This window comes from Diabrotica undecimpunctata, chromosome 5 (assembly GCF_040954645.1).
Source record: "Diabrotica undecimpunctata isolate CICGRU chromosome 5, icDiaUnde3, whole genome shotgun sequence".
NCBI classification, from domain to species: domain Eukaryota; kingdom Metazoa; phylum Arthropoda; class Insecta; order Coleoptera; family Chrysomelidae; genus Diabrotica; species Diabrotica undecimpunctata.
The window spans coordinates 103,286,914-103,302,916 of NC_092807.1; the positions used below are offsets into that span (position 1 = coordinate 103,286,914).

A 16,003-nucleotide genomic window follows, 5' to 3' on the forward strand; every position below is an offset into this window, starting at 1 on the left:
AAAAACATGTTAGGATGTTTCTAAAGAAAAATACTAAGGCGAATCCATGGAGCGGTAAATGAAAATGGTGTCTGGAGAAGACGATACAACTTCGAACTCTATAGCATATACCAGGAACCAGATATCGTAAAACACATTAAGATAGGACGTCTGAGGTAGTTAGGCCATGTAATGCGAATAGAGCAAACCGACCCAGCTAGAAAAACGCTCCTTGATAGACCTATTGGTCAAAGAAGAAGAGAAAGACCCAGAACAAGATTCCTAGATAACATAGATCAAGATATGAGAAATATGGAAATACGTGCTTGGCGGAGGAAGGCGATGGATAGGGACGACTGGAAAAAAATTCTTGGGAAGGCTAGGATCCACACAGGGTTGTAAAGCCAAAATGATGAGATCTTCTTAAAGCAAGCAATTTAATTGAATCCAGCCTATGAGAAATGTTCACCCAGGTAGTACGATCGGGTGTAACAATTCGTTGGAGCAAGGTGTGTTAACTCGAGTAAAAACAGGAGTCACCCCACCGTGCTCCAATGCTCTAGACCATCCCTTCCCCCCTATAGCACTCTGATGCGCTATAGAGGCACAACAATCAGCCAAATGCTCTTCATGTGGAGGTCCTGGGTAATAGAACCCCAACATGGTTTCCTAACCGAATGCAAAAAAACTCAGGACAGCGCATCTCCGCTATATTCCTGTTATCTTAATGTGGCTTATCCGCGAACTAAAATTGCTTACTTGGGCCTCAAGTGTCCGCTCTGAGTCCCGGCTCAGTTCGGCGACTTGGTGCTCAAGGGGTTAGGCCCTACGTGCCCGGGTTTTGGGGTTTTTGTTAGTTTTTTTGGTGGCCGAAGCCGATTTTTTGTTAGTTTTTTTTTTATTTTTTTGGTGACCGAGGCCGGTTTTTTGTGTTTTTTGTGGTTTTTTTTTGTAGATCTTCTTAATACGCAAATCTGTCTGTTTATAGTCCTACCAGGGACCTATAACAGTCATTAATATTTATTATCGATAAGTGTCTACCGCAAGGCAGCGGGGGATCTCCTCTGGGCAGGATCGTACTTTTAGTTTCGATTTGGCTGGCTTGGCTGGAATAGCTGGTTTTATACGGTTATCAACTGAATTTAAATGTATTTACATAAACTACGTATACCATTTATAAATATTTCAATACAATTCAAAAAGTACTTACATTAAAAAAAAAATACATGGACAAGTCAGTTTCACTATCACTGTCGTTATCTAGATCTATAATAATTGCTTCTTTGAGCAACCTATCCGTATTTATATAAGTTCTTTCCATCTTTAAAACATTGGCAACACTATTTTTTCAACTGTCATTGGCTATTTTCTCCATTTCTAATTTAATAAGACGAACCACAGATGAATTTAGAGTGGGCGAAACATTACTTCTCCTTACCGATGCCTTTAGCTCATGTCATATGTGTTCAATCAGATTGAACAACAAGGAGGAAGAAGTCCTAATACTGACCCTAATACTAATGACCCATTTCTTCCGACAAACTGTCACAATAGTATTTTTTTTCTGACGGAAAATTATTTTAAAGTTTCAAGTAATTGTTTTTTGGAGTTATTATCTTCATAATATATATATATATATATATATATATATATATATATATATATATATATATATATATATATATATATATCTATATATATATATATATATATATATATATATATCATTTTCCATCATATATTCCTGGATTCTAAGTTTGGTGTCATTAGAACATGGAACTTTATTTAGTCTACGACTGAGGTAGTCCATTGTCCATCACAATTACAGTGGTATATTTGGCAATAACTTCGTTAAAAACCAGTTTTTAAATAATTCTGACGTGGTGTCATCATGATAGTCGACACGGGAGTCCTTAATGTTTTTGCATGACAAGGCTAAAGCATTAGGTATAAAACCATTTTTTGTTCCTGCATGGATTATTGTAGTACGCTTTTCTTTATTTGATTAAGCTTTTGTTGTACAGCGACCAGAAGTATCTGCCCAACCATATTTTGGAACGTCATGGGTGTCAAACCACGTCTTATCCAGATAAACAATTTCTCTTCCACTTTCTTTGTAATTATGAATTTGAATTAAAAATTCTGTCCTCCATATTTGTAGACGAGCAGATTCCATAATCAATTGACGTTTATCGATCACTTTTATTTTAAAGCCGTTTTTTAAAAGACATTGCCTTACTGTCTCACTGCAGCACTTCAATCCTGTGTCATCTTTCTGCAACTTTTCCATGATGTTTTTTAACGTGGGGACCATTTGTTCTTCATATATGTTATAAATTTTTCTTCTAATGATCTCCACATCACTCCGGTCTAGTTACCTAAACATACCAGCGTCGTTTCTTTTTCTTCTACTTACTATCGGTTGTTTTGTTTTGGACCATACTGTGTTCATTGGTCTTCGTGTTAAGGCTGCCGCTTCCTTTACTGCATTAAATAATATTTTTGCCTCTGTTGTTTTTGTACTCTATTTAAATCTGTAAATATCTGAATGTAGTGTATGTAAATATTTTTTCAACTATTATAACTTAAGTAGACAATGATAAAAACCGGCTTTTAAACACACCTAACAATCGAATAAGTAATGCAAATCGAAAATAAAAGTACGATCCTGTCCAGAGGCGATCCCCGTTGCCTTGCGGTAGACACTTATCGATAATAAATATTAATGACTCTCTTAGATCTCTGGTAGGACTTTACATGTCTTTTCCTTCTTTTACCATTTCAGCTGTTGATGTCACTGTAACACTTTTTATTATTTTTTAAAGTTTACAGTTTTGTTGTTCACTTTTGTTGCACATTAAATACAAAATAATTTAATTTTATTCCAAAGCTCAACGTATCGACAATGACAAACGACAATCTATCTCAATTTCTTCAAATCTTTCGTGTAACTAAGTCAAACCTTCAAACTTTTCGTTATTACCTTCCGATTCGGTAAATGAGAAAACATATTTTTTTAAATTATTTTCCAGTACATCAGATAAATTATTTACACTATATCAAAATTTTATAAATTTTACATATCTGTGTGCATTGACTGCAGGCATTATTCTTATATTGAAAATAGCGATTTTCTACTCCTGTTAACATATTGTTTCGAGTAAAGAGAGTGTTCGTAACCGGTTCTGCGTTCATCCAAATAGTTCCTGTATTTGCCACATTTCTCACTGTCTATTGAAGAGATATATCACATGCGATTCCTTTGTTTAGCTGATCTATATACGGATACACGTCGCTTAGGTATCAAAAGACACATATGTGGAAATTTAGGTTTAGACGAGAAGGGGCTTAATATGTACAGAGTGCGATGAAATAGGACAATACCTGTAGGACTTTAGATATGGAATTATTTTTACACATTGCATATGTAAAACTAGGTAAGTAAGTTTGAAAACAATATTTAAAAGACAACGGCCTAACAGTCCGAACAAACAGTTTAACAAGTTAGACAATGGTCGTGATTTTTTGTAATTTTGCCTAATATTTTATTATTTTCAAAGATTTTTCCCTAATGTTTAGCAGAACAGATACGAAAATACCTGATTATTTCCAAAGTATATTTTAATAGACCAGGCAATACTGCTGATCTAAAAGTTAGGATAACGGAAGAAACTAACAAAATAACCCCCGAGGTCATACAAAATGTTGTACGAGAATTCCAAAATCGCCTCGGTTATTGTCAAGAAGTGAATAAAGTTGAAAGTTTAATTTAATTGTAAAAATCAATTTTCTCAGTTATGATTGCACAAACTCGAAAAACTTTATATTGCTGAACAGAGGACTAAAATCCCTTTCTAACAAGGTGTCACACGACGCCCTTTGTTATTTAAAATTTTCAAGGGGGTGCTTATAATTCAAAGGAGGTGTTGGAAGGGGATAATGTTTTTATACTGTATATTGTCAATTTAAGAATAACATTTCTCCTACGACATCGACCTATTTCAGGTTTTTTCAGATAGTACATAATAACGCTAAAAATGAATTTATTCCATACATATGGACCGCATGGTATTATTTTAGATTAGTAGTGTATTTATTTAATCACTGAAACATAAAACAATACTATTTTTTATACAAACTTTATATTTTTAAATATATACGGCAATCCAAAATACGCACCAACGAGCAGCTAGGTAACGTTTTTCTTTTTTAGGAATAAATGGCGTCCAGTAATAATAGGAGGGAGCCGTTACCTTTCCGGTTAGTAGGGATGACAGAGAAAGAATTGTACCGGGAGCTTAAAGAAATTCCTAGTGATCAAGAATCAGAAATTAATGATGATTCAGGAGGGGCGAGACGTTTGAACCACCGAGTGATGAGTTTGTACTAAATAATGACGATGTGTCTAGCGAGGAAGATGTATTGAGTGAAGAGGATATTCCTTTGCCGACGAATTTTGCGAAAGTTCCTAATCAAAAAGACAATTTCATGGTCTACAGGGAATATTAAAAAATACTACCAGTAAAAGATTTTACTGATGAGTAAGGATTATGTCAGGAATTGTTAAAAAAGAAGACATCTTGCTTACCCCTTACAATTTTTTCAATCTGTTTATATCTGATGATATTTTAGATAAAATTACTTTTCAAACCAACCTGTTTGCGGAACAGGAATTTCAAAAAAATCAAAAGAAATATACTCCAACAACCGTGAAGGAAATAAAAATATTTATTGGTCTAAATCTGCTAATGGGTATAAAATCACTGCCAAGTTATAGGGATTATTGGAATGTAAATAAAGATCTTCATGATGACTATATCTGTAATTCATGCCTGTTAATAGATTTGGTTGGCTGCTGTCATATTCATCTAAATGACAACAACCTAATGCCAAAAAAAGGAGAGAATGGATATGATAAGCTGTATAAAGTACGGCCTTTCCTCAATGAAGTGAAGAACAATTTTCAAAAATACTACAAACCAACAGCTAATATAACCATCGATGAGTCTATGATAAAGTACAAAGGTAGAAGTATATTTAAACAGTATATGCCCAAAAAACCAATAAAAAGTGGCTACAAGATTTGGACACTCGCTGATAAAAATGGCTATCTATATAATTTTGATGTTTATACAGGCAAAACAGACTACTATGTAAAACACTCTTTAGGCGAAAAGGTAGTTCTAAGGTTCTCAGAGAATTTGAAGCAAAAGAAAACATGTTTTATTCTTTGATAATTTCTTTAATTCCTATGACTTACAAATAAAACTAAAAGACCTCGGATTCTATTCATGTGGAACAGTTATACCAAACAGAAAGCATTTGTCAAAATTACGTGAAGATAAGCAACTATAGCAGGGTCAGTATGATTATTTTGCAAGTAGTGATGGAATAACTTTTATTAAATGGAAAGATAGGAGGTCTGTTCATATTCTTTCTAATTTTCATGATCCCACCCAGACAAGTTATGTACAAAGAAGACAAAAAGATGGATCTAAAATGTCTGTTCCATGTCCTACGGCTTTGATTGATTATAATCTTAACATGAATTTTGTAGACAGGTTTGATCAGATGAAGTGTTCATACGAGTTGGATAGGAAAAGCAAAAAATGGTGGATGAGAATTTTTTCCATTTTCTAGACTGTTCTGTTGTAAACGCCTTCATATTACATAAGATATGCGGTCTACAAAAAATATCTCTAAAAGACTTTCGAAGAAGAGTAATAGATGGATTATTGGCGGAGGAATATGTAAAATTCATTGCAGCTAATTCGGAAGAAAGTAGTGGGGTAGCAATAAATAAATGACAAAGTAGGTTACCTAAAGAAGTAAGATTTACGTCTTCAGATCACCAGTCAATACGGTCAACAAGAAGAAGGTGTGCCCGATGTAGTACTAAAGCAGAGCAAATCCGTACTGAATGGACTTGTACCATTTGTAAGGTTCCTTTATGCCTCAGCAAAACAAAAGATTATTTACAACAATATCATAAAAAATTATAATTTTTTTATCTAAAAATAAAGATTTTTAGGACAATATTCATTATTTCTAATACACAAAGGGAATACTGATGCTACACAGTGGTACAACTGTTGTACCACCCTCTATTTGTCAAAGTGACAGGCTTGTTAAATGGAATTTCTTATTTTTTATTTCTGTTGATTATCAACTCCAACTTAAACACAAAAAAATGTTTCTTATTTAAAACTTTATTTTGTGTGCAACTAGGGTCTAAAATATTAACAGACTTCTGGGCCTCAAAGAGTTAATCCAACAAGTACTAATTGCTGACTATTGTAATGTTACTGGCGACTGTGACCTGTATCAATTGTAAGCGCGTTGTAGTATGTAACAAAGTAAAAAAAGTGTTATCTGTCTTTCTTTTGTTATTCTAAAGTTACTATAATTGATGGAACCTGTACATATTTTAGCAACATGTTTAGTAGTTAAAATTTGTGTTTTATTAAGTGCTATTTAAATAAAGAAAATGTCTAATTTTACTTTTTATTCTAAAAAAATTAAATAATTTTTCTTACCTTCGACAAACATCCAGAAAAACGTAGTTATATGGAAGTAATGAAGCAATGTAACAATTATGATGCACAAGATGCTTCCTTCAAAATTTAACTGAAACAAAAAGAGATAATTTTTAAAACGTAAAAAAAATGTTTAACAATTTGCATAGTCCGTTGTATACTATATTCTTGATGTATACCAAAAAAAATAGTCAGTGGGGTTAGTCCTGGAGATCTTAGTGGCCACTTTACAGTACCGCCGTATCCGATCTAACTGTTGCTTCAGTTAGATCGAATACGGCGGTACTGTATTATTTAGCATACGCCTAACACTTATTGTAATGTTGTAAATATGTATACGAAATCTAAATCAAGAAATACAAACAAAAGCGATAATGGCGGCTATCGTATCAGGATTTCTGCGGGATATAATCATCATCCAGCCTCAAGAGTCCACTGCTGAACATAGGCCTCTTCCTCATGTTTCCAACCCCGTCTATCTTGCGCCGCTCTCATCCAGTTTTTATTGAGTCTTCTTAAATCGTCAGTCCATCTTGTAGGTGGTCGACCGACGCTTCTCTTGTCTTCCCTTGGCCTCCATTTCAATAACCTCTTTGTCCATCGCCCATCTGTCATTCTGGCTATGTGTCCTGCCCATCTCCATTTTAGTCTGGCTATCTTCTCGATGATGTCAGTCACTCCGGTTCTTCTCCTGATGTCTTCGTTGGTTATTCTGTCTCGCAGAGTTATTCCTAACATGGACCGCTGCATTCTTCTCTGCGTGACTCTCAGTTTGGTAGCTGCTGCTTTTGTTAAGGTAAGTGTTTCTGCTCCGTACGTCAAGACTGGGAGGACGCACTGATCAAATACCTTTCTCTTTTGGCATGTGGGCAGCTCACTTTTAAAAGTTTCTCTCAGTTTTCCAAATGCTGCCCACCCAAGGCCGATTCTTCTCTTCAGTTCATGAGTCTGGTTATCCCTGCCAATCATAATTTCATGTCCCAGGTATTTATATCTATCTACGAGTTCTATTTCTTTCCCACTAATACTGATGTTCTGGTTGGGTACCAAATATATGGATATAATATGGAGAAACAAATATATGTGTATCGAAAGCACAACATGAATTTAAAAAATCTGTGTAAGACCCATTATGATCTACGCCATAGTAACACAACCAGAAACAACCACTACTAAGCAACTATTAAGATTGATAAAGATGACGACCATAAAATCAATTACTGGAAAAATACTTAGAGATAGAGTGAGAAACAGCGATATGAGGAACCTTAGTAATATCCAAGATGTAAAATGGCCTAGAGTCAGAAAAATAGCAAAGAGAAACCACGTTGATAGAATGGGTGATAATATACTTGTAACAAATGCAAGAAAGGAAAACGGAATACCAACAAACCACTTGGAAGACTCATTTTTTGTGCGGAAGACCGCTCTTTACTTCCGAAAGTCTTGCGAAGAGAAAAAACAAAGACAGCGAATGTCTTCGTTAACAATATTCTATCATGCAAATCACAGCAGAGCAGGAAAATCACTAATTATAATTTTGTTTATGCCTGTCTAAACCACATTATTTGCGCAATGTACGTTATGGTTAATTGCAAATTGTTTAATAATAATCTAATTAAACAGGCGTCGGAACGAGAATCCTTTAATTTTGGATATACAGGTTAACGAACAGGGTAAACGTATTGTACACGAGAGATCTGATGCGGTAAATATATTTGAGATTTTAATCCAGTTGTTTGTTGTTTATATCATATCTAAAATAGTTGTTATTTATATGCACGTACTAAAAATTATAGCTTAATATTTGTTTATCTATTTTAACTGATAATGTGCTGTTTTGATGATATTTTATTTAATCCAACTTTTAAGACAAACAATCTACAAAAAAATAAAGTATGTATTTGTAAAATAAAAATAAACTGAGATGAAGAAGTCCAATTAGACACACTATAAATGCACCAATAAGTAAAACTGTACTATTTCAAGAACTAATATTACTAAAACGTAAACGACTAGGTATTTTTTTGTGTGTAAGAATGGAAATCTAAAATACCAGGTCAATTGTGGCTGGAGTGAGTTGGATTTAGAAATAGATAGAGTACATCCGAATGCGTTTCCTCTTTTGGGAGGTCCTGCTCCCAGAAGCATTCATAGTACCCTGCCTACCGACTAAAACCACTCTCGGCTTTTTTTTTTTACTTTCTATAATTTCTTTCTTTTTTATAATTTTTGTTATTGTATTCAAAACATCCTGAATATCATTCTTTTCCCTTCCCATACCATTATGTCTTTCGCTCTGAACATGCCTGCTTTTGCACACATTTTGGCTCTATCTTTATTAAGTCCATTACATTTAAATACACAATGCTCGGCTGTATCATGAACTCTACAGTCCGCACATTTACAATCCGTTGCTTTGCCTATTCTTTCAAAATAGGCTCTGAACGATCCATGGCCCGTTATTAATTATGTAAAGAAGTAGTTCCACTCATCCACATCCAGGATTAGCACCCTTACACACGTAGCCCTCCATTCATTTTCCATTCTTCTTGCTACACACTGATTTTTTCCCTTTTTTTTTTTTCTTTTTCTGACTATTATTGCTGTATTTTCTCGATCTTTCTTTTACGTGCAGGTGCATTGATGGTATTCCGTTATGACCTGTAGAGCCACAGCAGAGGCTGTCCGGTATGCTCAGACTACCCTCAACACATCTGTTTATTCTGTATTTACCAATATTGGTGCTGCCAGATTGGTGCGACATATAAAATTGTCGAGTGGACAACTTTAATGAAGATTCATCTTTTTCTACATTAGCTTCTTTTATGTTATGCATTATTCTTGATTGTACCTTAGTTCTTTGATTAGCCTTATTGGCGACATATTTAACATATTTATTAAATGTTCGCTGACAAAGTATGACGCCCAAATATATCACCTTTTTTATTGATAATATTGTTTTATCTTCCAGCATGATCCTTGTCTCTCGGACCTTTAAGTATGATTGTTTCTATCTTTTATAAAGCTAATTATAGATCTCTGTTCTCTAACCAAATTCCATTTCTAGTGCAGTATTTATCGAGTTAATGATAAGCCAATCATCATTGACTTTTTCCTTTTTTTATATGTTTTTCTAGAATGTTCTTCTATAAGATGTTCCCTAACAGCCGACTGAAAACGGACCCTTGTCGCATACTCGGCGACGTCTCCATTAGATTGTCCTTTGCAATGCTTATTTGTCTTTTTGTAAAGTATTTCTTTACTAAATTCTTAAGCTATTGAGATACTTTCAAGTTTTCTAATATAGTAATTATTAGTTTTCAGTTTGCACAACCAGCTATTGCTACATTGTGTGCAATTTCCATAATTCTTTTTACTAAGTTTATTGCAGATTTTCCTTTCCTAAACCCATATTGGCATTCAGATATTCCTCCTATTTCTGTTAATTCTTTTTCAAGTCTATTTTAAATTAGTATTTCTAGGATCTTGCTCAGTGTATTTAGTAGACATAATGGTCTAAAAGCCCTTTGTCGTTAGATTTCTTTTTAAGGTGTTGAAATGAATAACACGTTGGCCATTGTTCAGGGATTATTATTTGTCATTTATGGTTTCTTTAATCAATTCAGCTTTTTCTTTTATAATGATTTTGGCGATTTCTGGTAGAATAATTTTTAACTGGGCCTACTACTTTTCCAGATTTTAATACTTCCATAATATACGAGTATTTTGTTGAAAATTGAGTTATCGGCGTTCTTGTTTGTACCAGTGTAAAATTAATTACCTCTCTTTTTGGAAATAATTCCCATGTTTATTTTACAGATTTCTTCAATTTTTAAAATTGTATCACCTTTGAAGTTTAGTGTGACTATCTTATACGCATCTCCCAAAATGTTATTCTTTAAGTTTTCACTTAGTTCATTCCAGCATCTTTTTCTCTTTATTAATTTCGTTTTCTAGATCTTTTTTTCTAATCCAATCGACCAAGTGAAAACATTTAAATACTTGGGAATGATGATAAATGACCAATGGGATCTTCAACAAGAAATAAAATGCCGTACCGAACAAGCAAGACAACCTTTTATCAAATTTAAACCGCTACTATGTAACCGCAATCTTTCCATCAATATCCGCTACAGAATAGTTAAATGCTATGTATGGTCCATATTATACGGCATGGAAACATGGAAGTTAAGAGTACCTTCCATTAATAAGTTGGAGGCCTTCGAAATGTGGACGTTGCGAAGAATGTTCCACATACAATAGACAGATAGGGTGAGAAAAGAAAGACAAGCCGCAAAAGACAGACGTCTGGCCTGTAGAAAATTCGCTAACGCACTATAGGTATACGGAACTATAAGAAAAAGATCTTTACTCTACTTAATCTATCATTAATTGTTTTTTTTTCTGTCTCTGCATCATCTTCTATAAATAATATTGGAGCAACATTTTTGCAGCATTTACCAAATGAAGCATGAAACTTTCTATTAGACCTATTTACTACAATCTGGAAATGAATTGAATCGAATTAAAAGCAAGCTTAACTAGAAATAACCTGCTTTACCTTAAAAATGGTATTAATGTAACATTTCACAACATACAAAAATAAGCACAAGAAGAGCTAAAAGAAAAAGCAATTACATAGTGGTATGTACCAACTAACATTGAGTGAGTGCTCAAAAACTTACATCGGTTGGTTAGGACAAACAGCTTTTCCCTTCTCAATTTATTTAGTTAAATATTTTAAATTGCATACATGTAGTAAAAATACTTCACTTGCAAAAAATTCTCTGCCGAAATACCGTGAAAAAAAAGTGAAGATAAGTGATCTGAACAAAACTTTTGAGTGTTTTATTTCTAAATAAAATGAACTTCCATCAAGTAACGATCGAAATCATAACTTAAACATAAATTTGTTTTGAGTCTTTTGAATTAACATGACGATATAAAATGTGAATCAGATTTTAGCTTCCATAATTAATTTTCTTCAAAGTAAAATACTCTTACTAAGTCATTTATCAAGTACAAAATCTTACGATTTGATTATAAGCAGATCCACAGTAGATTGCAATTATATACGCTCTTAAAAGTATCTAAAAAGCCTACTCAAGGAAAGCTGCATTGTTAGATTGCCGTAGGTCCGTTCGTTTTAATGCTGACTAGTTAAAAGATAAGATTAAGACATATTTACTGGACGAAGTATATGTTTATTCTGATAGGTACAATGAAAGTAAAGTGGATTATTTAAAATAAAGCACGATTTCAACTGTTTTCGGTTTGTCAGCGGACAAAACCTAATATCTTATTTTCTCCAAACAGCCCACGAAAAAATTCAACTATAATTAAACACTAACTCAAATATTTTAAAGCCATACAGTGACGTAAAATATATTGGATCAATTGGGACACACGTATTAATCAACTAGCTCTGGCATGCTAAAGCGGGCTAAACTTACTTAGATTCTTATCAAAGAAATATTAAGGAGCAAACGGATGGTTCAATCGCAAAGTAACTTTTGCGATTGAATCATCCAGTATGACATGTGATGAAATACAGTGATTGAAATCACCAGATGAATTTATTATGTAAAATTCAAAAATTTACGCTTTATAAGATTTTACATACATAAAAACATTATTCCTAATTATATTATTCAAAAAAGGAGATAAAAAACAGCCAGATAACTACAGAGGTATAAACTTGTTAAATACTACGCTAAAACTAAAAACTCTAAAATTTTACAAGTGCTAATAAATCAGAAGATAAGTTTAGTAGCTGAACAACAGAGATCACAAAGCATTGCAGCATTGCTGTATCTGATCAATCTCTTCAATTTAATCATGGATGAGAAAATCATCAAAACCGTTAACAAAGGATGAGGATACAGAATGGGAAACAAAGAAATAAAAATACTCTGTTAAGTAGATGACGCAATATTGATAGCCCAAGATGAAGATAGTCTGCAAAGAATGGTCCACAGATTTAACATAAGAGCAAAAGAATTTATTATGACAATCTCATTGTAGAAAGCTAAAATAATAGTAGTCAGCAAAAAACCAACAAGATGTTAAATAGAAATTGATGGCATCAGTATTGAATAAATAATGGAAATAAAATACCTAGAAATTACACTATCTAGCTATGAAGATCTGGACAAAGAAGTGAGTGATAAGTACAAAAAGCAAATAGACTGGCAGGATGTCTTAATAACACTATAGCGAAACGGACACATTAACTCTGAGATAAAGTCAAGAATTTATAAAGCCAGTGTAAGACCAATAATGACATATGCCTCAGAAACAAGACTCAACTCAGCTACAACGCAAAGGCTACTGCAAATGGCAGAGATGGGAGTACTGAGAAGAATTACAAAGAATACGCTGAGAGATCGAAAAAGAAGTGAAGACATTAGAACAAAATGTAACGTACAGTAAATAAATGAATGGACACAAAATAAAAAAAAACAATGGAATAACCACATAAGTAAAATGAAAAAGATCCGTGTCGTCAAAATAGCAAGAGATAAATTACCAATCGGCAGAAAAAGTACCTTCCATAATAGAGGTATTAATCCGCCAATGAATAAGCAGAATTGCTTACAAAGAGGAAGAATTAGAAGAAGAGAGGAAAAACAATATTATACTTTCTCTTTCTTTCTTTCTTTCTCCCCTTCCTTTTACCCTAACAGGGTGTCGGATTTGGGCTAGCTATTTTAATTTCCATTTACCCACCTCTTCCATTCTTTTCTGTTTCCTGCCATTATTTTCAATTCCTCGAGTGATTTTTGTTTAAGTTTTCCCGCCTCTACTACTTGCTGTATCCATTTTTTTCTTGGTCTGCCTCTTTTTCTTTTTCCGATGTTTTTTGCTTCATAAATTTTTCTTGTTATTCTATTGGATTGCATCCTCATCAGATGCCCATACCAGTTCATTTGTCTCTTTGCTATTTTGTTTATTATCGGTTCCTGGTTGGCCATTCTCCTAATAGTCTCGTTGCTTAATCTATCCCATTTTGTCTTTCCAACTATCCTTCTTAGATGTCTCATCTCCATTGCGTTTATCCTGCTCTTATGTTTTTCCAGAATTGTCCAGTTTTCACTTGCATAGAGCACAGTCGCTATCACTATTGTGTTATATATTTTTATTCTTGTTTCTCGTGCAAGTTCTCTTTTTCCCATTATTGGGGCTAACGCATAATATAACTTGTTTGATTTCTTTGCTCTATTTGTTATTTCCCAGTCTATTTTTCCATCATTAGTTATTATACTTCCCAGGTATTCGTAAGTTGTTACTATTTCCAATTCTGAGTTTTTACATTTTATCTTTATTTGATTATCTTCCTTATCTCCTTTGTCGCTGATTATCATTATCTTACTTTTTTCCTCGTTTATCTCCATTTTAAGTTCTTCTATTTGTTCTACCCATATATCCATTAGTTTCTGCATTTTATTCAATTGCAATTTAAAAGTTAAAAAAATATTGAAAATATCTACAAAGTAAATGTAATAATAAATCAAATTTTTCTTATATCTGAACAAACATTATTTATGCAATATAAATTTAAAAACCTTTTTATTGTAATAAAAAATAAGTAAAATTACTATTTGTTATACTAAAAATATTTAATAGTTAATATTATAAAATTACTTTAATTTAATATAATATCAAATATCAAACATTTATTCAATTAAAAGTTAATTCGTAAAATATTTATATTTAAGAAAAAAATGTGATTTGTAAAGTAAATATGACTTTAGTTTGTAAAAAAACATACAGAAAATCGAAAGGATTCTACAAATTAGATTTTACCTTTAAAAATTACGAAAATTTTCATTTACCGAAATTTTTTTGGAAAATTTTGAGGAAAACTCTACTTGACGCTTCTCAGAATAGTAACAGAAGTAAGCATACAAATTTTCAAATCAATCGGTATAAAAATATCATAATAAAATCAGTTTGAAAATTGATACCGAGACCTAAAATGCGCAGGCAAGTGGTACTTTTGACCCCGTTTTATGGCTCTATGTACCAACCCAGCTGTCCGCCCTTTTGGATTTAGAGTTTTTAGGGGCTAAATAATGAGCCATGAAAATGGCGGAAATATTACTTATCGTTAATTTTTCCCCAAAAAAATTGCAACTTACTCTGGGCAAATTTTCAGCCATATTATCGATCGTTAATTTTTCCGAAAAAAATGACAACTTCATCCCTGTACAGCCACCCCCTGTACCACGAGGGGCGTCCGCCTGTAAGGCAAAGTCTTAACCCAGTTACAATGAATATATTCCAATAGAGAAATGTCGTATTACTGATCAGTTCAAAATTTCGGCTCTATCTCTTGGACTATACGGAAGCGATAAGTGGTTTGACAGCATAATAACTGCTTGTGTAGTCTAGTTTTTTCAGTGATTCTAGGCAACCTATTTGGGTGGAGTTTTGACTTGTTCTTGAATGAATTCAGAATCCAGCAGCCCGCTGAAGTATTGGATTTTTATAATATAATTATTTGACAACCTTTTGTTGGCCAACCACCTAGAGCGGAGTTGAGCCGAAATACATTGATTTCGTATGTTCCGTTTTAAATTCATTCAATCTGTATAGTCATCATCTCATTGGTAATTTAATTAAAAATGGGTACTTTTACATACAGGTATACAGCGACAAAATTTTAAATGGAAAGCAGCACCGCATCGAACTACTATAAAATCCATATCTACATTTAATTACAATGCTTGTAAATAAATGAAAGAGAATCAAATAATATTGACAAAACTTTTGCTCTAAGACTTTGTCACAGCAGGTTAACACATAAAAATATCTAATCACCTAAGAAACTCAACCTTAATTCGAGATACGAGCTGTGCCTGAACTATACCAGAAATGATTTATTGAACTTTTTAAGTGACACAAGTGACTCCTTGTAATTCTATATCATTGTTATACAATATTTTACCTAAATTAACATTTATCGTTGAAGCAAATACTTACTAATAAAAAAAGTTAAAGACTTACCGAAATAAGCGTAACAATCCACATACAATATGTGAGCATATACGAAAACATCAGGTTCATGTGTATTGTGTTCCTCAAACAACGAAGTTCTCTGCAACAAAAAAAATATATTTTGAACAGAAGTTGCCAATTTATATATCTATTAACAAATATGATTATCAGTAAAATCATAAGGAAGGTAGAAATCAAAATCATACCAATATAAAATAATGATGATTTTATCACCGTAATGTCTAAAAAAGAACACTGTGTTCTTGCCAGACAGAAAAAATTAAGTTATTCGAAGAATTTTTTACCAAGCAACGAAAACAAAATTTGTTTAATTTATTAATGTTTTGTATTTTAAGAACAATTTCTGAAGTGACAATCGAAACGCTAAATAAACTTTAAAGTAAAATTGTGCCTTATTCCCAACACAAATAGTAAACTATGATATCGTTACTGTTAATATTGTTAAAAATAACCACAGCTTCAGT

General features: G+C 33.0%; 1 protein-coding gene across 5 annotated transcripts in view; it reads right to left on the minus strand.

The window, feature by feature from the left end:
- The window catches only part of LOC140441595 (diuretic hormone receptor-like), an 890,067-nt gene that overhangs the window by 173,850 nt on the left and 700,214 nt on the right, over positions 1 to 16,003 (minus strand). For all 5 annotated transcript variants that reach the window (XM_072532430.1, XM_072532429.1, XM_072532431.1 and 2 more), the window contains 2 exons: positions 15,528 to 15,618; positions 6,516 to 6,606 (listed from right to left, as the gene is read on the minus strand). In XM_072532430.1, coding sequence (XP_072388531.1) covers positions 6,516 to 6,606; positions 15,528 to 15,618 — 182 coding nt within the window. The remainder of the gene's footprint in view (positions 1 to 6,515; positions 6,607 to 15,527; positions 15,619 to 16,003) is intronic.